This window comes from Plectropomus leopardus, chromosome 4, assembly GCF_026936395.1.
Source record: "Plectropomus leopardus strain MGB_pleo_1.0 chromosome 4, ASM2693639v1, whole genome shotgun sequence".
NCBI lineage: Eukaryota > Metazoa > Chordata > Actinopteri > Perciformes > Serranidae > Plectropomus > Plectropomus leopardus.
The window spans coordinates 20,356,006-20,377,729 of record NC_142179.1 but is presented as its reverse complement, the minus strand read 5'-3'; the positions used below and the strand labels follow the sequence as shown (position 1 = coordinate 20,377,729).

General features: G+C 37.8%; 2 protein-coding genes across 2 annotated transcripts; both read left to right on the top strand.

Annotated features, from left to right (window-relative positions):
• Positions 1-365: 365 nt before the first annotated feature.
• tctn2 (tectonic family member 2) lies at positions 366-5,581 on the top strand. Its single transcript, XM_042488782.2, has 18 exons — positions 366-517; positions 754-867; positions 1,178-1,248; positions 1,444-1,645; positions 1,735-1,835; positions 1,999-2,198; positions 2,295-2,415; positions 2,508-2,661; positions 2,755-2,832; positions 2,919-3,041; positions 3,148-3,222; positions 3,321-3,419; positions 3,544-3,661; positions 3,741-3,844; positions 4,456-4,603; positions 4,762-4,905; positions 5,002-5,090; positions 5,267-5,581. The coding sequence occupies exons 1-18, from the start codon at positions 436-438 to the stop codon at positions 5,374-5,376; spliced, it is 2,133 nt and encodes a 710-aa protein (XP_042344716.2). The 5' UTR covers positions 366-435; the 3' UTR covers positions 5,377-5,581.
• A 929-nt stretch (positions 5,582-6,510) lies between these two features.
• Positions 6,511-21,582, top strand: atp6v0a2b (ATPase H+ transporting V0 subunit a2b). The gene is made up of 20 exons (XM_042488006.2): positions 6,511-7,081; positions 8,284-8,362; positions 8,732-8,829; positions 9,163-9,300; positions 9,468-9,565; positions 10,549-10,675; positions 11,912-11,994; positions 12,090-12,183; positions 13,545-13,757; positions 14,214-14,364; positions 14,811-14,950; positions 15,039-15,196; positions 15,382-15,472; positions 16,267-16,385; positions 17,024-17,234; positions 17,373-17,492; positions 17,610-17,729; positions 17,849-17,966; positions 19,529-19,700; positions 19,793-21,582. Exons 1-20 carry the CDS (start codon positions 6,968-6,970, stop codon positions 19,893-19,895), a joined length of 2,547 nt encoding a protein of 848 aa, XP_042343940.2. The 5' UTR covers positions 6,511-6,967; the 3' UTR covers positions 19,896-21,582.
• Positions 21,583-21,724: the final 142 nt, after the last annotated feature.

Sequence of the window (21,724 nt, the reverse complement as noted above, 5' to 3'; positions counted from 1 at the left end):
TGCTGGAGTTTGATTTTTTTTTTTAATTCCCAAAGCTAGGAGTGAACACAGGTGTACACTAGGAGTCCTGACCACCAGACCACGTGGGACAACAGGTTACTGGGACCTGGTTTCACTTATACATGACAACTTTTTTTTAGCTCTCTCCAGTAGCACCCACAATTTTCACTTTTCTTACACACCTTATCGTATTTAACGCTTCATGTTACACTTTTGTTCGAAAACTGCTACTCAAATGAAGTCTGAGAAGGATGGGATTTAGTGACTGTAGTTACATGAATCTACCACTATCCGCCACATGAGGTCAAGTAAATTTTTTGTTTCTCTTGTTTCGCCAGAAGAAGAACTTTTCTGGGCTGTGATTGGTCAACATCTGCGTTGCCAGGAAACAAACAGTTTACAAATATGTCGACTTTATAATCCTAACTGAACCAAATGGCTAACGTGGTTGATATATTATTTTCCCGTTTGTCCATTTTACTGTTCATCTCCTTGGCTCACACTCAAAACAATATCGGTAAGACCTTACACGTATACGTAGAACTCATTTAGTTTTACATCAAAATAGCTAAAGTTACGCTAGCAAACGTAGCTAAGGCTAAAGCACTACAGCAACGAAGAGCTAGCTAGAAGACAACTCGATAACGTTAAAAAATTACGTTTGTTGAAATACGAATTGAATCATTGTGATGGAGCTAACGTGAAGCTAACATGTGAAGCAGTAAGCATAGATATCTGCGTTGTGTTCAACAGTTTTCCAGCCGTCATTTCTCACTGCAACCGGGCCAACGGTCACTGCGCTTTTGCTCGGAAACACGTCGGAAATCTCTCTGAAACTGAGGACTGTATCTCCATCAAATACCACAGGTAAACGATCCAAAGATTTCCTGATGCTCTGTCTATAAAAGCGGCCCTTTTGTTGTATGAGACTGGCCTGTTTGGTGATTGCAATGATTTTTTCCCCCGTCAATTTGTGTTTCTTGCTCTAATAAGTACCTGAACATGAGCTATTTGTTTTTTGGAAGGGTTTTTATTGAAATTAGTGGTATTTGGAAATATATAGTTGCTAGAATATGCCACTCTTCAGTTTAGTGGCTCATAAAAAGAAATATGAAAGGTAACCAGGTAGCTATGTAGTGATTTAGTTGTCAAGTTGTTTATTTGTTTGTTTTTACAGGAAGCATTGGTTCTCCACCGTGTGTAGCTGAGGTAACACAGTGGGTGCTCACAAAGGAGCAGGTTGGAAAGGTAAGAAAACAATCTCACAGTGAACATTTCTATCATAAATACAGACAATGGTGAAATAGAAATGTATCAGTGAGAGGCAGTCAGGGAGGGTTTAATCTATTAAAAACCTTCTAAGGTTAATTTAACAGAGCTGATATTATAGTGTGAACATCCGAGTTTCTTTATGCCTCATATTTGTTTCATTTGGTGCCATAGACTGCAGTTCGGGTTCAGCTGAGACTGGACAGAAGTCTGCGTTTGTGTGGTGAGAATGAGACGGACACAGACTGCTGTCCACAACCACTGTGTGTCCTGGAGACCCTTCAGGTGTCGGCCTGTGTAGGTGAAACACCTCAGGCATCACTGCTAATCCAGGCCAAGATATACGCCCTGTTGGTTTCTGCTAATGCTGGATTTGGTAATTCACATTAAAATGTATCTAATTGATATCTACCTTCATGTTAAGGATATACATTTTTATGAATATGAGTCTCCTATCTATTTCAGATAATAAAACAGTCATTCCAAACCAAGTGTACCAACCACTGGGCTCTTGTCCCTGTGACCTCACATTCAGAGCATGTGATGTACGCTGCTGCTGTGACAAGGTATTTACATATCGCTCTCTCTCTCTCTCTCTGTATGTATATATATATATATATGTGTGTGTGTGTGTGTGTGTGTGTGTGTGTATGTATGTATGTATGTATATATGTATGTATTTCCTTTTGTATTAATCCACAGTGACATATGTGTCTTCTACTCTAACAGGACTGCTCTATTGAAGATTTGCAGCTGTTTACATCCCACTGTCTCCCAGGGCCCTTTGGTGGACAGGTTGCTCCTGCTCCAGATTATCAGTGCTCTGTGCAGTCCTCTGAAAACTCCCCAGATTGGTTTCCGTTTTTATGTGTCAATTCTCCACCTGAAAACAACCCTTACCTTGGACTCTTTTACCAGGGAGACACCATGTAAGAAATGATTGAATGTATGTTTTGTTTTTTGATTGTGTCATTCAATTACACATTTTTGTGTCAAGTTTCCATCTTTAATCTTTTGTCATTTAGCACATCTCAACCTGGCCCATCCTTCCAAGGGCCTCACCTGTCAGCTCCGGTGCCAGCTAATGTTTATATTCAAGGGAGTCCTATTTTCACAATAAATGATCAGTACTTCACCATTCCTCAGGTTAGTTGTGTGTATGTTGTTAAATTCATATTTTGAATTTTATGTGTTGCCAAAGCTGTAGCAACTAATGCCTTGTATATTCTGTTCCACAGAAGGTGCTCGGGCAGTGTGTAAACAGGGCTCCTGTAGCATTTTTGAAAAATTTCAAAGTCAAGTGTGTAACTCTGCTACGCTCCTGTCTAGCTGGACCTCCCTTACAGACACCACTAGCAAATTTGAGGATTAAAGTAAAGAATGGGCAAGGGGGTATGTTTTGTCTGCTAAAACAACACTTTGACACATTCTAAAGCTCTCTGAATCCACGTGCCATTCATTTATTTTTCTTTTAATGTATTCCAGGTGATGTTATTGTGGATGTTACGGATAAAGTGGCCATTGACTTAAGTCAGTTTATTTCAAGCACAGATGCTTCTTCAGGTACAGAGATTGCAACATATCATTACTAAAACAACATAACCTGACAGTTAACCTTAGCGTTGAAACTTGTTCATATTTCTTTGAAGATGAGGGGCTTGTATGTGAGAACGTGACCTTAGCGCTGGATTACAAAGTGTACTGGAAAGGAAATGGCATCACAAGTATCACACTGTCTCGCACTGTTGGGAACATCACTTTAAATGGTCGTAGTAAGTGCCCTTAATGCTTGTCCATGATTTCTGAACACCAGTCATAGTTGATAGATATGTTTCATGTAGTTTGGGGCTCATTTCTGCTCTTCTGTCTCCTGAACAGTGGCGTTAACTACTAGATATTCTGCTGTGTTTATAAATGGAGAAGGTGCCGGTGAGCCTAACTCAGGGAACCCAGGTGAGAGTAAGATAAAAAATACTTTGTTCTACTGTTTTTTGTAAAATAGTTGATAGTACCTGTTACAATGGGTAAAACAAGAACTCTTTTCGGGGCAGGTTATCAGGTGGGAAGGCCTGTTATTGCTGGAATTGTGGACACTTTCGACAATGATACAGGCTCAGTGCAGAGGACGTCAGTCAATCTTTGGAAACCAGGTAAACCTATTAAGTCATGTTGTAAAATACTAGCTCACTGCATGTAGCATAATAATAAATGATGTGTATTTCAGTCAAAATAAGTTGACTTAATGAAGACACCATTTTCTGATCTGGCTAACAGTGAATGATGGACTCTGCTCCACTGCTGAGATGAAATCAGTTCTATTTGGGCAAAATTCGACATCAGGATGTCTGCTGCCCGTCAGCCGACAGAATCTGACTCACTGTGATCTCCTGAGGTCAGTAGCTCAGCATGAGTTATGTGTGATCTGTATCTATATGTGTTTGTGCTGAAGTAAAATGTTTTTTCTCCTTTAGGGAGACTGTTGCTTCTCTCCAGGCTGCATTGATTACAGCTACATATGTGGCTAAGAGTGGAAACCCAGATCCTCTCACTATGACAGACTGGGTGAACATAAGCTGTAAGTACTGTAGATGGTCCAAAGAAAAGGTTCTGTGTTTTTTTGTACAGTTTGTGTATGTTGGTGTAATGATATCACACCTTTCTTGAAGATGTACTATGCAGGATTTTCCTAAAAATAAAAAAACATTAACAAACAAACAGAAAAAACTTCTATACTTACTTATATACTACAAAATTAATTCCTGTCAATCATTACTTATGACCCACTGAAAGTGTGTGGAGGTATTTATTGTATTTACTTTTATTATTATTGTATTTACTTTTTTCTTATTATTTCCTGTGCTCAGGACACGTAAGGGCGTGTCCCCTCAAAGTGCTTAAGTGAGGTTGGACTTTATAAAAAGACAGCAACCAGGTGCCTGACTGTAAGCCGCAGACATCCAGGAGACAGTGCCAAAAAATATAGTGAGACAAAATGTCAAACAAGAGTGAATCTGGAGTTAAGTTTTGTTGGCGAGTGTGTTTACAGACAATAACCAACAATTTTGTATAGTATATAATTGTATATTGTTATGCTTTTATTTTAACTTGTAAAGCAACATTTACATTCTGCCAAACTGGTTTAGTTGTCATTTTAACTAAATGTGACACACAACACATAATTTCCAGTTGTGACACAGAACTCAAGCTCAGCTATGGAAGACTCTGAAAGTTCATGCCATGGAGTCCCGTCCCACCTACAGATCCATGTCTGGAGTCTCGTCACTGGCGTGGTAGATGGCTTATCTCAAAGGGATATCCAGGCTTTGCAAGTCAGGTGTGTATCACGTGTACACTTATTGAAATGCACAGTAAAAATGTCATTATCAATTCAGGAGGAGTGGTTAATCATTATAAGCCAACATACAGTATGTCCTAATACAGATTAGCATTACAAGTCATAAAAATCAAGAATCTCGTTTTGTTTATTTTTAGCTATAGCCTTTCTTCCTGGGCACTGGATTGTGGAGGAGGTGATGTCGCTCCATGTGTGGATCCAGTGGAGACTCAGTTGTTCCCCATCACCTCCTCAGTCACCTTTATTGATATTCCCATCAACACAGGACCACCAAAAACCAGGCAAGACTGACAGATAAAGACAAATAAATTGCTTTTTGTTTGAGCTGCCTGACTGATTATAACTTAGACTATAATGTTGTTTTTTTTTTACCCCAGGTTTCAGATCAACTTTACAGAGTATGACTGTGATAGGAATGATGTGTGTTGGCCTGAGCTTGCCTTCCCTATCACCAGGTATTACACAGGTGAGAGTTTATCTAGTCAAAGAAGGATCTGTCCAGTGTTTTATTGTATCTTGTGGGTGATCATTCAGTAAACTGAAACTCCATCTGTGAAACATTTCTGTGAGAAATACTGTTTAAGCACAACAGTGGATCCTGACAGTGCCATTACTGACTTATTTTACCTTTATTCTCCCCAGGTGAGCCATATTCTCAGTCACTGGCTAAGGGTCTTATCTTAGTTTTCTTCTTTATCGCTGCCTCGATTCTTGGGACTCCATGGAGACAAATCCGACAGGCTTGGAACTAGTGCTGCTCTCAAACTGTAGAGAAAGACACACAGATGGAGGGATAATGGGACATTGAGAGGTTAAAAAAAGATTATGTATTTAAATGTCACTGAAATGAAATTACACCTTTTTCAATTCTAGTTTTTTACATGTATGTAATATGTTTGGGAATGTAAATATTTGTATTGGTGCACCATTTTGTAATAAACCTATTTTTTTCTATGACCTTTTTCAGTCTCAATCTCTCAACATAATTTTGATCACAACATTCTTATAAAAGGCTTGAAAAGTCTGCAAACCTCACATGCAGTCATCGAATCTGATTTTAGTTTCACCTGTATTTGTTTCTTATCCAGTGCCACAGTGCCGAATTCTGAGTCACTGTTAAGTCAGGTTTTAGATGTTATCACAATGAGTCATCATCCATAGCACAGTACTGCTTCGATGCCAACTTTTCTGGGCGCTTTTACTGCCTCTGACCTCACTGTATTGGTTACCTAATATTGCATCCAGTTGAAACCTCCTATTAGATCTAGGCAGTGTTATGAGATTTATGTAATTAAATATAAAATAAATGTAATTATAATACGTTAGTTACTGAGAAAAAAAATGTAATTAAATTACAGCTACTAAACAATATTAATATTATTGATATAATAGAATATAATTGTACATCTAAATATGTATTACTATTTTCAATAAAAGCCTAATATGTAGAATATAGCTTCTTTTTTTTTTTTTTTTTACCATTTATTATTATGTGTGATGACTAAAAAAAACACACTTAAACTGAATTAGTGACAGCACAAATTCACAGAAATCAAGACTGTTTAAAGATGCAGCCGATTTATTTTTACGCTCACAATATCAATATAGCCCCTGTACCTACTTTATATTTCAAAAGAAGTGGGAATCTTACTTCTTACAATATAGGACCTGTTTAGGTAGGGGAAAACTACCTCTTTGCCATGGAGTGTCTTTTGCAACACAACCTGTACGGAATATTAAACTCTGATTGGTAGTCATATTAAGAAAATCAGGTGTTTAAATTTGCCTTCAGACAGTGCCGAGGGCATAAAGGCGCTATATAGTTGAGGTGTAGTGCGCAGACTCCGGGGGGCGGTGGTCATTGGTCAAAAGTACACTCGCTGCTGCTGTTGGAGGTTTATCGTATTCAACAGTGTGAAGTGAAGTGACGTGGAGTACTGTGGACATGGCAAGCGGACGTCTGCTAAAAACTTCCTAAATCACGAGAACATTTGTGACTACATCTTTGGATATGTTACGGTAGCGCTCGTTATACCGGTTGCCTCACAATTTCAGATTCAGCTTTGACGGAACAAATTTTTCATCCAAGAATCAACGGCAGCGATTGCCGGCTAGCCCATTAGCTAACAGGAACAGCCACTGCTGAAGCGATAGCTGTGTAACGTCAGCGTCATGCAAATCAAATAATGTGTTTTCACTGGAGCCGAAACATGAAAAGCACGAAGAAGGACTCAATTAACCGGCGTTGACGTGCTACAATTAACAAAAACCGCAGTAGTTAGCCGGCTAATTTTAGCCCGTCGGCTTAACGTTAGCAGGTAAATATCCGAGCGAACTGTCAAAATGTCTCTGTTCAGAGGTGAAGAGATGTGTTTGGCCCAACTCTTTCTTCAGTCGGGGTCTGCATACGACTGCATCAGTGAACTTGGAGAACTGGGACTTGTGGAGTTCAGAGACGTAAGTCCCGAGAAATACAGATTTTAATATCCTGAAGTAAAGTAGTGTCTGATTGTAAAAGTTCGTGCTGAGTCTGCAAACATCGAAACTACTGAACAAAGTGCAAATAACTAACTTTACCTGACTGTTTGTCATTCTCAAGCATTTGTCCCTGAATTATACTTTATGTGAAAGCAAACGTCTCATTTTCTTCTGGTAATTTAAGTAAGGGAGTCATAGAAAAGTACTGCAGTAAAAGGCAGTGGCGTGCCCAAACCTTTTTGACTGGGGTGGCCCGAGTGGGGCACTGACTCGTTCAGGGGTGTTCTGTAGTAGGAGCGCTGCTGTGGGCGCACACGTTGCGGGGGATTGTGGATGGATACAAGCGGGACACGAATCGAGGCCAATTGGTTGCATATAGTTGGCATGCATTGCAAGGGTTGCTTATGCCACCCCAGACCACTCCATAGACACATCCCTGGTAATAATAATAATAATAATAATAATAATAAATATTATTTGTATAGCCCCTTTCATACAAGAACTGCAACCCAGCGTGTTTTACAAGAGAGAAATTATACATGCACGAAGTCCTTCACATCAAAAGACATGGAAGACAAAGACATAATAAAACCTGCATGAAAAAATAGAATAAGATCAGAACAGAATACTCAGAATGCATCTTCACATGGATCAAACCCACTTGACAAAACTAGTAAAAGTAAGATAAAATAAGGATAAAAATTGAATGCACATAATACATAACATAAGATTGAAGATAAAATAACACCCACTGACATTATTAATAAAAATAAGGGTAAAAACAGAGTGTATAAAATGCATGGAATGAAGGAAAATACAACATCTGAAAGCTGTGCAGCAGTATGCAAGTGTGAAGCAGAATTCGAAGCAGCTAAGTTAAAGGCTAAGGTGAAGAGATACCTTTTTAGTTTTCTTTTAAAAATATTTAGCGAGCTGGCTTGTCTGACATCTACAGGCAGTGTGTTCCAGAGCTTTGAGATGTAACTGACAAATGCTGTATCTGCAATTTTTCTTTTGGCTGTTTTTTGTAAAATCCCTAAGAGGTACTTACTGTATGATTTATGAATGCTTGTCCCGCAGATGTTTGTATGTTTCGCAGTCACACTGCCTAAATGATGAGTGTTAATGAGTTTTTCAATTGTTCAAATCTTGACTGAATTTGTCTCTTGCACCTGTTTCAGCTCAATCCCAGTGTTAACGTATTCCAGCGGAAACACGTCAATGAGATCAAAAAATGTGAAGAGATGGAGAGGATCCTTGGTAAGGATACAGTTATTTTTAATATACACTATTCTAATAACTCTATCTGTCTATTCATTGACTGCAAACTGAAGTCAAGCTTTGTGCAGGATATCAAATTATTTTGCCACTGACAGGATTAAGACAAAGGTCTGATATGACTGTAGAAGCAGGACTACATGACGTCACAGAAGACCTTAACACTGAATTGAATTGAGAGCCAGTAAACCTACAGTCATGAGAAATGTCAGCTGGTTGTAGCTTTAGTCAAATGAAATGCCATCCTTAACTAATTAAACCCTTTATCAGATTAAGGGAGGAGGGCAACACACTGTCAGACTTTGATTCAAATGCAGTTTTTCTTTAAAGCTTGCTGTTTATTTTTCACAGGATACCTTCTGAGGGAAGTAAAGAAAGCAGACATTTCACTGCCAGAGAGAGACGTGAACCCAGTGGCTCCTTTGCCCAAGCATGTCATGGCTATAATGGTTAGTTATATTCTTATATGTATCATCGTTTATATTTTTTAAAATTTAATATGATGATGGTATTATTTCTGGAGAGCTATTAAATTGGTGTTGAGTTCAAAGTTGCAATGAAATGAATGTAGTGGATTTTATCTGTGTAGAACACTGAATTCTACTTTGTTCTCCTGTAGTCTTTGTAAAACAGATGTTCAAAATGTTTTTTAAAACATTATTATTATTATTATTATTATCATTATTATTATTATTATTATTATTATTATTATTATTATTATTATTATTATTATTATTATGTATGCGCATTTTCACTGGGTATTTCCTTGTGTGTATTCACAGGAGCAGCTGCAGAGGCTAGAAGTGGAGTTAGGTGAAGTCACCAGGAATAAAGAGAAGCTGCAGAGGAATCTGCTGGAGCTGACAGAGTACACACACATGCTGCGCATCACCCGCAGTTTTGTACAAAGAACAGCAGAGGTTAGTGTGTCATCCTGTTGTAATGTTGTAATATAGCTCATTCTTTACTCATGCATTTTCATCTTGATCATGTAGGAGTGTTTTTGTATTATGGTAATTGTAATCTGCTCTTTGGTTTGATTTTGATTTTTGTCTTTACCCAACTTGCATTTCATTTTTACTTTTAGCGAGAGCCACTACAAGTCCAGTATGAGGAGTTTCCCTTCTTAGAAAAAGACACAATGATGGACTACAGCAGCATGCAGAGGCTAGGAGCCAAACTGGGGTGAGGGATAAAATTATGCCAGCCATATCAGCATTATGTCCATGTTTGTGTTTAGACTTATAATTTGATTTATTAATGTAATTTATTTATAATGAATTTAATTTATTTTAGCCACTCAGTCTGTCATGGTTAATGAGTTTTCATGTCTGTCATGGCATTGAAAAACTGAAATTGTAATATTGTGTGATTTTCAAGTCACATTAATGTATTGAAGAATAGTTAAACGGGTTTCACAGCTTCTGCAACACACAAGTTTAAAATGAAGGAAGTTGCACTTTTATTTTCCTCCATAAATAGTTTTCTGTGTGTACTTCTACCATCAGTTTTTTCATGTACAGATGCACTTTGTACACAGCACACACAAACAGGAAGGAAGTTTACATGTTGCAATGAAATTCAGCTCTGGCTCTTACACATACTGTATATATATTACTCAAGAAAACCATATTCTTGGATTCAAAACTCCAAAAAAAAGGCTAAAGCTGTGATGCATCTCTGCAGTCACTATGCAACATAAAAAGTCTCACAGCTGCTGCAGGCAGATTGTATTATGTTCAGTTGAGCACAATGTGACATCAATAATGTAAGATTGTTTAGGTAACAGCAAAGCTGCGGTCACAGTGACCTTAACCAGATTGCACACATGCACGTGTCAGTGAAGATGTTCACACAATGTTTCCCTCATCCCTACGAAGCTACATGCTTTAAAGTTAAAATATCGATGGGAGGATTTTAGTGCTAACAAGAGTTCATAATTAAACAGAGAAAAAGAAAACAATGATTTTCTCACATATGTTTTTTTTTTCTTTTAGTTTGTGACACAAAAATAATATCTTTATGAATTCTCTATGGTTTTATTAAAGGTTATTGTTCTTTTGACATGATATCATTATTGTGATATTTTTTAAATTCCAAGTTTGTGTGCTCTAGTGAGAGCACACAATGTGAGACTGCTTGTGAATTTTGTCCTCATTTTCTTGCAGTTTTGTTTCTGGGCTTATTAAGAGGACGAAGATCGAAGCCTTTGAGCGGATGCTTTGGAGAGTGTGTAAAGGCTACACCATCCTCAGCTACGCTGAGATTGAGGAGTATTTGGAAGATCCTGACACGGTAGGTTTTTCAAGTTAATTTTGTCCATGATTCGTGCTTAACTTGAATTACTTTTGTTGTATCTTTTTTGCATTACAGTGTGAGATTGAATTATCAACAGAAAACGCAGAAGAAACATTTGCGTGAAGTACCTGTTATGGATCTTACTTCTTAAGTTGTATTTAAGGTATCTAGATTCAAGGTACTAAATGTGGTACATGACTGAATAAACATGATTAATTAACAAAATGTGGGCCTTGTCTAAAAGTCAAATAAAAATTAAATAAATAATATTAAGTACTAGTGAGGACAGATTGAATCCTAACTTCTGTGTCTACACATGATAAGGACTTGTGCGGGACTTCTGTTCTCAATTTCCATAATTTTTGTAGGTAAGGTTGAAATTGATGTGCAGTGGAAACTATTTATAAGCAGATGCATATACATTCTTAGCATGTTTTGTGCCATGACTACTACTGGACTTCTGGAGCAAAACGTGAAATATCCCAACACAGTTTGGATTTTCAACAATTAGATTGTTTTGCAAAAAATGCAGTCTAGTGTGATTGGATTGGATTGCTTGATATTACAAAGTGCATGGTGTTAAATATTACTAAAATGATCAATGTGTCTTCCTTGTTTGTGTAGTGGAGTTAGTAAAAGAAAGAAGTATTGTAGAGATGTGCAAATGACAAAAAGTTGGAATTTTTTTTAAACTACATTTGTTAATAATGGGACACATTTGACGACAAGACACTGGTGAGGCTGTTGTGAAGTCTGTTTTAGTCCGTATTGCAGTTCTCTTAAACAATGAGTGCTGTCATCTTGTCTGACATAGAGGGACAGCACTAATCCACTTACACGTTTCCTCTGCTTGACCAGAAGGCAGACATGCAGGGCTGCGACCAATCACTTGCTGAAATGTCAGGACAGGCTTTCACTGGTGGAAAATCAGAGAAATTTACAAGCAATGTTAACATGTGCTTCTGAATGGTGAGAAAAGAGAAGGCTTGACATTAAAGGAAAAAGTCAGTCGCGCTTTTTCAAAAGGCGGGTCGAAAAAAGAATAAACTTTCAGTCTCAAGTACTTTTCAGTTTTGTTTGGTAACCAACAAACAAATGCACATTTTCAGTTCATTTTATGAAATAAACTGTTTTTAAACATGTAGTGTAACCAGATTTACACTTCCATTTTCATTACCAATGAAGCATGTGGGTCTTATCATTGACACTCTTCCTCTTATTCTCTGTCTGCAGGGTGAGCCGACCAAAAGTGTGGTGTTCCTGATCTCTTACTGGGGAGACCAAATAGGTCAGAAAGTGAAGAAGATCTGTGACTGGTAATTATTTCACAATACTTTATCCAAGGTTGCTCTTTTAAAAAAGTTGTTTTAACATTCGTGATGAGCTGTAAATAACTTTTGTCCCTCCACAGCTACCACTGTCACTTGTACCCCTATCCCAGTAGCAATGAGGAGAGGAATGATGTGGTGGAAGGACTAAGAACTCGCATTCAAGACCTGCACACAGTATGTCTGCTGTCCGTTATCTAATTATGCAGATGTTTAATTAGTAACAGAGAGAGTAGTTCTTCTGTTTGTCATTCACTAAAGGTTTACTTGTGAATGTGTTTGTCATCTCTGTTGAAATATAAATTAGGTTATTTTGTATTGGAGCTGTCCAGCTGAGTTTGTTTTATCCTGGTGGTGGGTTTTAGGATAGAGGAATACAAAATTTAATATTTACATCAGTGTTTTCAGTGAAGTAAAACAGCACATATAGTAAGGATTTCTCTTTTGAGACAGTCTTTTATGGTCAAAGAACTAAAGAAGAAATTTTAATGGCTGATTTATTTTCTAAAAGATTAACCCAATCTTCACTTCTTGCGAGGCATCCATAGGGTCAGTTGAGTGAATCATTTGGTAGCTTGAGCCAACTGTGACTAAAAAAATAGAATTGCTCTCACCCCGTGTAGCACATGATCAACATGGGACCTCAACTGAGAGTTGAACTGTTTTTTTTTTCTCTCTCTCTCTCTCTCTCTCTCTCTCTCTCTCTCTCTCTCTCTCTCTCTCTCTCTCTCTCTCTTTCATCACCAGTTTTTCACCCCCTTTCATTTCGTAGCTTTATTCCTTGGCTGCTCTTTGTCTCTCTTATTCACACACAGAAACACTCACAAGCTCTTCTTGTTTAAATTGTAGGCTAAATCCTAATTTCTCTTTGTTAATTTTCCATAAAAATTCATAGACATTAAAAAAATGTTAAGGTTTACACACTTTTATTTAAAGTCTTTGTTATCTTTTAAAGGTCCAGTGTGTAAGATTTAGGGGATATATCGGCATAAATGGAATGTAACATAATAAGTATTCTGTTTTCTTAAGTGCATAATTACCAGAAAACAAGAATTGTGTTGTCGTTCCCTTTCAAGAGCCGTTTATATCTACAGAGGGAGCGGGTTCTCATCCACGGAGTCAGGCTTGTTGCTCCACCATGTTTCTATAGTTAACCCAAAATGAACAAACATTGGCTCTAGATAGGGTCTTTCACGTTTTTTCATGGTGGCTGCTGTATTTAGAAGCCCCGCCACGATGAGCTGAACAGCTTTGGAAAAACACTGAAACACGAAACTCCGATATTCATTGTTTTTATCAGTTTTAATCACCAGCTGTGTTTGTTTTTGATAATTAAAAACCTCTGCAGATAATTTGGTTCACGGTACAAACCTCCTAAACAAAGATCACTGAAGGAATTCTGACTGGGAGAAGTTTCAGTGGGTTGCAATCTGCAATCTTCACTGCTAGGTGCCACTAAAACCCTCAAAATGTTACACACTGCCTCTGTAGCACGATCTACCTCAATAACAGTCCTGTTAATCTCTTTCTGTGTACAGGTACTTCATAGAACAGAGGACTACCTGAAACAGGTCTTGATTAAGGCCTCAGAATCCGTCTACACCTGGGTCATCCAGGTCAAAAAGATGAAGGCCATCTATTATATTCTGAACCTGTGTAGTTTTGATGTCACCAACAAGTGTTTGATCGCTGAGGTGTGGTGTCCTGTCAATGACATCCCCATGCTGCGGAGGGCCCTAGAGGAAGGATCGGTGAGGAAACTCTAACAGAGCTGCTCTGGTTTTGACTGGTTTTGCTGCAGGCTTTCGTTTTCTGTTTATTTAACTGGGGCAGTTGCTTCATGAATTTGAGTATTCTTGTCAGAAAAGCAAGTTCTGAATGAGGCATTGCTATTTTTTTTCCTCCTTTAGTTTAAGATAGAGGCATTTTATATGGCTTGGTAGGGGTACTGAAAGGACACTGTTCTTTCAGCTTGCAGAGGACAGAGTGTGTATTTGGGATAAAGTCAAACAAAGACGCACAAATGGGAATTCCTACAAAGGCTTATTTATCGTTGCCACAACTGACTAATTATGACATTATAACAAAACTCTTGAACCACGAAGGGACATTATATCTTTTTTCTTCTTTTTTTTTGTTTGGGATTTGCATCTGCTGCCTTGTTTATAGCAACATTCTGACGTTTTAATTTACTGTTGGTATTTCAGAGAAAAAGCGGAGCGACAGTCCCCTCCTTTGTTAACCGTATTCCCACCAACGACACTCCCCCCACCCTGATAAGGACCAACAAATTTACCTCTGGTTTCCAAAACATTGTAGATGCCTATGGAGTGGGCAGTTACAGAGAGGTTAATCCTGGTGAGTGGGATCCTTTGTCTTTTTTTTTATTGTTTTTTGTTTTTTTCCATGGACACAGTTAAAAAACTAGGCTGCACTGATGCAGTGAAAATCAAATTAAAATATTTCTGTGTCACTTTTGGTTCTTATTTAGAAAAAAACCTTTAAAATATGGGATTAACAATAATATCATAATCAGAATGTAACATGCATGTTAACGGATCAATTTTAAAACCATTTATTCACATAATAAACATCCAGCTGTTTGTACTCAGATGTCAAATATAGTGCGAAAAATATACAAAGACTTCAGGAAATTCGAGTCTGGAAAAGTATATAATATATATAAGTATATAATTTTGTAAATGGACGATGTGTAGGAATGCCAAACTTGTCAGTTAATGTATTATTTATATATATACATTTGACATGAGCTCATCCTTTTTTTTTCTCCTTTACATTTTTAGCTCCTTTCACAATCATCACTTTCCCATTTCTGTTTGCTGTAATGTTTGGGGACCTGGGTCATGGAGCTATCATGGCTCTGTTTGCTCTCTGGATGGTGTTGTACGAGAACAACCGCAAACTTAAAAACACCAGGAATGAGGTGAGTGTGTACTGCAAAGCATTTTCTTTACCTTATACTCATACAGCGTGTCTGAAGTATGACTGAGTGATTTGATTTGTGCGTGCAGATCTGGAACACATTCTTTGAGGGGCGTTATATCATCCTGATGATGGGCCTGTTCTCCATCTATACTGGCCTGATATACAATGACTGTTTCTCAAAGTCCCTTAACATCTTTGGTTCTGGCTGGAATGTGAAGGCCATGTTCACGGAGAAGCAGTGGCAGTGAGTATTTCATGAGAAGCGGGACTTTGTAGTAACATTAAAAACAGCTAAGCAGGCCCAGAAGTGCCTAAGTATCTTTTTTTTTTTACTCTACTTTTTTTTTTTAAGATAAGATGATGTTTGTGGATTTGTTTCATAACAAACTACATTTAACACACATGGATGGTTTCATTTGTGCCTAACAGGGAAAATGATTTGCATGGGACTGGTTTTCTCACTCTGGATCCAAATGTCACGGGAGTTTTCAACGGACCGTACCCTCTGGGAATTGACCCGGTGAGTAGAGACTGTTTAGAGACAAGCTGTCGTGAATTCATAGCTATTATTGATTCTCATCATGGTGGTTGTTTAAAAATTCAAGATGTTTATTATTATTCCAGTCAGTACAATCTTGTGAAATATTTTTGCTGAACTTAGTTTCTTTAATTTATTAAAGAAATGGCGTAGAAATCCTATAACAGAGCAAAGTATTTCCAATTTAGCAAGTATGCAAGAGCATTTTATGTACTACTAGGACTGAAAGTTAAGGGATATAAATTCACCAGTCACAGCATTTCTCTGGAACTGATGAGGATCAATTTCTATGTGCAAGGCAACCAGGGTGGAGGCAAACATGTTTGACTTCAGTGTTGAGGCATTAATACTATAAAGTTATTTATAGGCTCTCAACATTTTAATCTTATTGTTTTAGAACGTATATAATATAAGGTATAAAATTCTACCGGTGTAATATTATTAGTATTGGAACAACAAGGACTATAAAACCACTATTCATGTGGAGCAATCATATCTGTAGCTGCTGTAATAAATGATAATGATAAATGACTCAGGCAGAGATGTTCACTGTGTGTTTAAAACTGAAGGTTGAATTCCAGGAAATCAAGGTATTGGCTCACTTGTGTTGAATAATATTATTAAATCCAATCATGTCATCCTTACATAGCCGAAACAGTGAACAAAACACAGCAAGCTTTTATTCATGAGATTTATGTAGTGTTGCTGGATTTAATGTTTACAAATAAAAACCACCCATTGTGTATCAAATTGTATGTCAACTTTTCTTTGCACAGATTTGGAACTTAGCAACCAACCGCCTTACATTTCTGAACTCCTATAAGATGAAGATGTCGGTGATATTGGGCATCATACACATGAGCTTTGGGGTCATCCTTAGCACTTATAATCATTTGTAAGTATTAGTTTGGTAGTTTTGTTTTTTTTTTTTTTCACTTTGTAAAGCAAACGTCTAGTGTGTATGATTTAGTGGCACCAGCCGTGCGTTAGCGGAACTGAAACTAGGAGAACTACAACTGCCGATGTGAGAAACTAATATAAACATTTTCATGAATATTATCCACCGTTAGTGCGAGTAGACGCCCCTGAATCCTACACACTGGACCATTAAGGGTTTACTATGCTGAGATTGTAAAACTGAGTACAGCATCACCAGTGAAAGTGAGAGCTAACCCCAGCTTTGTCCGCTTGTTGTTTTGCCTTGCTATATATGCATTTTTGTAAAGTCGTATCCATGATTTTCATGGCTCGCTCTTGGATGCGTCGCTTATTGTCTTGCATCTGATCGCTACCATTTTTTTTACATCCCAACCTCACCTGCGGGCTGTGCCTGATCACATACTAAACCTGGCAAAATTACAAGAAAATAAAGGTCTATGCAGATCAATACACCACCACAGACTTCTAATGGGTTGTAAATGATGATTTGTAAGGGTCATTACATTGTTTTTTAGAAAGATCCTGCATGGTAAACCTTTAATGTTAGATGTTAGAGTTTTTAATAACCTGCCTTATTTTTGTCTACCACAACAGGCACTTTAGAAAGAAGTACAACCTGTACTTGGTTTTCCTCCCTGAGCTCCTGTTCCTGCTGTGTCTCTTTGGCTACCTGGTGTTCATGATATTCTACAAGTGGCTGGCCTTCAGTGCGAAGGACTCGAGACACGCTCCGAGCATCCTTATCCACTTCATAAACATGTTCCTTATACAGGGCGACCCAGTGGAGCCCCTTTTCTCAGGACAGGTGAGAAGCTAATGTAAAGCTCCATTTCTGCCACAGTGCTATAGTCCCTGTTGTTGCTGAGCAGATTCAATCAATGTTTCAAACACACTTCAGATGTCTCTGGGACACATCATAACAATGCTGTTTTGTGTCTTCCAGAATGGCCTGCAGGTGTTTCTGGTGGTCATTGCTGTTCTCTCAGTGCCTGTCTTACTCCTGGGGAAACCTCTCTACCTTTATTGGCTTCACAATGGAAGCCACCGCCTAGGAATGTACAGGGTGAGGGCTGAACATGTGTGTCTGTCTGTGAATGTTTGCTTACTGTGTTAAAAACATTTCCAAATATTTGCTCTTTGAATGTATGCTCATCTGGGGAGTTTTTCTGTCTGCTGTCAGGGATACGAGCGTGTGCGGCGCAACAGTGAAGAGGAGCTCTACCTGATGAGGGCTCATGACATGGAGGAGGGCAGCAGTCACAGTGATCTCTCTAGTAGTGGAGAGCACCAGACAGAGGAGGTCAGCACAGTAAAACAACCAAAACTAACCTATGAATCTTAAACTTCCTTATAAGCAACTATTGTCATTGTTTACTGGTTTCCAACAGTGATTCTGAGTTTTGTTTTTTGTTGTGATAGTTTGACTTTGCAGATGAATTATTGCATCAGGCCATCCACACTATAGAGTATTGCCTGGGTTGCATCTCCAACACAGCCTCCTACCTAAGGCTCTGGGCTCTGAGCTTGGCACATGCCCGTGAGTATGATGGTTTGCAGTATAACATACAGGTATAGGGCTTCTCCATTGGTACTGTTGGCAACGCCTAGTCGAACCATGCACAGGTGCACACACCAAGTTGTGTTTTCGCTGTCAGTTTTGACATGCTGCGCCACTCTTGAGATGGACTACCTCCAGAATTGGGCCAAAAGCGTGCCCGACCACCTCCAAGCGGGTTCACAATAAAAGCTTTTATTGTGGAGAATTTATAAGAAATGTGTCAATCATTGAATTAGCAGAACGTTGTTAGTGGTTCTTACACTTTAGCCATAGATCAGCACCAGCGACTCAGACAAGCGTGTTATCAGTTGGTACGCCCTCAAGCAGGTAGCCGTGTTCTTAGAGAGACACAAATTCCTGCAATGCTGTGCCGACCTGCTGAGTCAAACCAAGTCACCTCGTGTGTACGAAAAAAGGGTTGTAGTTTGTCCCTTCTTCAAACCTGTATAAGCACACAGTGAATGCAAAGTGACTGTACAAAATTATAAACTCAGAGTAGATTAGTAGGACAGACATATTGTTCAAATCAAAGGCCACTTCACATTTTATAACATTACATTTTTACATAAGAAATGGCAGCTGCTGTGTGTTTGTTATTTTGTTCACTTGTAAATACACAATATATAACATTTTCTGTAATACACAGTTGCAGGGGGGAATTACAGCATGCACACTTTTGGCGCCCAGCTGTGTGGGAGACACTGTGTGAACATATATCCAGTTCACACTGCAGCTCATGTTTCATTTGTCTATGATAATCTGTTACTTTATTTTATAAACTCCAGCAACATTCAGGCATAAACAAAAAATATTGTTAGCCTGCGCCCACACTTTACTAAATTCCCATTTGCTCACATGTTTTGAGTATAAAGGAGCAGCTCCTTAAATTTTCCACCTGCTAGACTTGATAATTTAGTTGATGATAAACAACTTCCTTTTTCTTTCTTTCTGTATTTTTATTTATTTTTTCTCATTTTAACTCAGAGTGAGAACATTGTAAAATGCGCGTATACAAAGTATTTTATGGTTTATTAAACTGATAATTAAATGGAAAATTGATTACAGGGAAGCCTTAAGAAGGCAGAACCGTTTAATATCACAAATATATGGTATGTAGTCGACTTAGTGTGTGTGCTGTAGCTACTCTGTCAATATGACTTTGAATTGAATTTGAATTTTAGAATTGAGCAGTGGTGGAAATGTCGCAGAAATCCTAATAGGTCGTATTTATTCAGATAAACAGTACGACTTGAACATGAAAAAACTACTTTCAAACTGACTCCAACATGTAAAATTGTAGTGCAGCCCTGAACTTGATCCCCTCAAGCAAATTTAACCCAAGTCACATAATAATGATACCAGACCTTTTGTAACTTTGGTTAATGACATCATAGAAATAAATAGGAGTCTAGACAACAAATGTAGCTAGACGACAGGCCTGAGATCAGCCTGAATATCAATAACTTTTATGTACGCTTTATCTATGTTTGTTGTAATTCCCTAAGTGGACAGTGCACATGCTCTTTTCTCGGCTTTCACAGAGCTGTCAGAGGTGCTGTGGACTATGGTGATGCGAGTAGGACTACGCATGGACACCACTCTCGGGGTTTTATTCCTGGTGCCTGTGTTTGGCCTGTTTGCTGTTCTCACTGTGTCCATCCTTCTGATAATGGAGGGTCTGTCTGCATTCCTTCATGCCCTCCGGCTGCACTGGTAAGATGACAGAAACTGCAAAAGTACTGGGGCCAAAGTGTTTTGAATTATTGGTGTTTTATATTCATAGCAGCTGTTTGTTTTTTCCTCAGGGTGGAGTTTCAGAATAAATTCTACAGTGGGAGTGGAGTCAAGTTTTGCCCTTTTTCCTTCTCTCTCCTGCCCTCCAGTTTTGAGCATGATGGCTTACTGTGAAGGGATGAGCTGGTAACACTGAGGTGGTAAGCAGAGCCAAAAGAAGCCAGCAGGGTCTGTACTCCAGAGAAAACATGAGGGGATTTAGATTTATTTAGTCATCTTTTTAAAAAATTATGTTAAGAAATTCTTTGTTCAGCATCACAAACTTTAAACTGAAACACACTGCAGAACACGTTTGTTAGGTTGAAGTGTGAGGCTCAAATATAAAATGTTACTCATATATTTAAACCTTTTATTTACTACTGTGGCATTATTGTTGTTGATGTCACATGTATGGAAAACCAAATCCACCAAACTTAAATTAAATAAGTAAAACAATAGTATTATAAGAATAGTATGAGATAACAGTAAAAAAACAAATGAATGGCTCATTGAATAGATTAAAGATAAAAAAATAATAATAATAAAATAACATCCAACTTTTCTTGTAATATCTTCTATTTCCCTCCACTTCTTTTCTTTCTCTTTTAACTTTTGTCATTCTTTTTGGCAAATGTTTGCATACTGATGTTTTTTGAATTACGTTTTCAGGTTTTTTTGTTTGTTTTGCTTTGTTTTCTTTTCTTTCTTTTTGGCAGATCTGGTTTCCATACACTGGGTAGTGAGCCACCTCTCAGTTCGTGCGGCTCTTTTTGTTGCACTGACTTGCCTTACGAAAGTACAACCAAATGACAATATACTGTATCATTCTTCCCCTTGTGTGCTTACTTTGTGGTACCAAAAACTGCAAAGGATCTTTGACGTGTCAGTATTGAAAAGTGCTTGGGCAGGTGTGTGATAAGATGTACATACTTTTACAGAATTATTTTTTAATTTATTATATTTTAAAATGTATCAGAATTAAAGATGAATGTTAATGGGATATGATTTTTACTTTAATGCATTCACAGTGTTGCCTATGCATCTGCCCCTTACTGTACAATTTTACATTCCACGCATTTTTTGACTTAGCACATGCTCTTACTTTGAAAGAATCAAGATACATCACAGTGGCTGGGCTGCATTAAATCTTAATGGGGGAACATTGAATTATGTAGTAACATCAGGAATTAATATTATTTGCTATCTGTATTAAATTTTAAGTATTGTATGAAATTGATTTTGGAATTTGAAAGGGAATGAGACTTTATTGTAGTCATTTTTGCAATATTGAGATTGAGAGTTTTCACTGGCAACAACATTTTCTACTGTAAGATACTGCCACACATGTCGAGAGTCATGACCTTATGTGTGAAGTTTTAACAGTGGAACAATGTGGTGTCAAATCTTGACACAGGTGGTAGTCACTGTTTTATTGGGACAAGTGATGTTTGATAAACAATTATTTGCCCAAACTTCACATTAAATTGTAATATGACTGAATAGGTATTGTAATTTCTTCTAATGCAGCCCCAAGCTTGCCTTTAATTTTAATATTTTATTGACAAGCACTCCCTGTTCTTTTAAGAAAATCATCCTTATGTCAAAAATAAATTGTATTTAAGTTTGGGGTTTTTTCACTCAAAGCCCATAACTTCAGTCTTCATTGTGTTTGGGTTTAAGAAAGTTTAATGTAACAACATCAAGATGTCTGTCTCTCTTCAGCTTGCAGATTTTTGCATTTCATATAAATGTTTTAGGGCTCTCAGCCGAGAATGTGAAGTAACACTTATTTTTAAAGTACAATCTGGATTTTTGGCAAGTTGACCTTTGTGCTTCTTTTTAAACATTAATTTATTTTGATGTGATTTGTATTGAATGCACACATAAACGCACACTCCATATGAATGCCTTGGTGCCATATACTGGAGAGCAGTTGCTAGAAAAGATACATTTTGTACAAATTT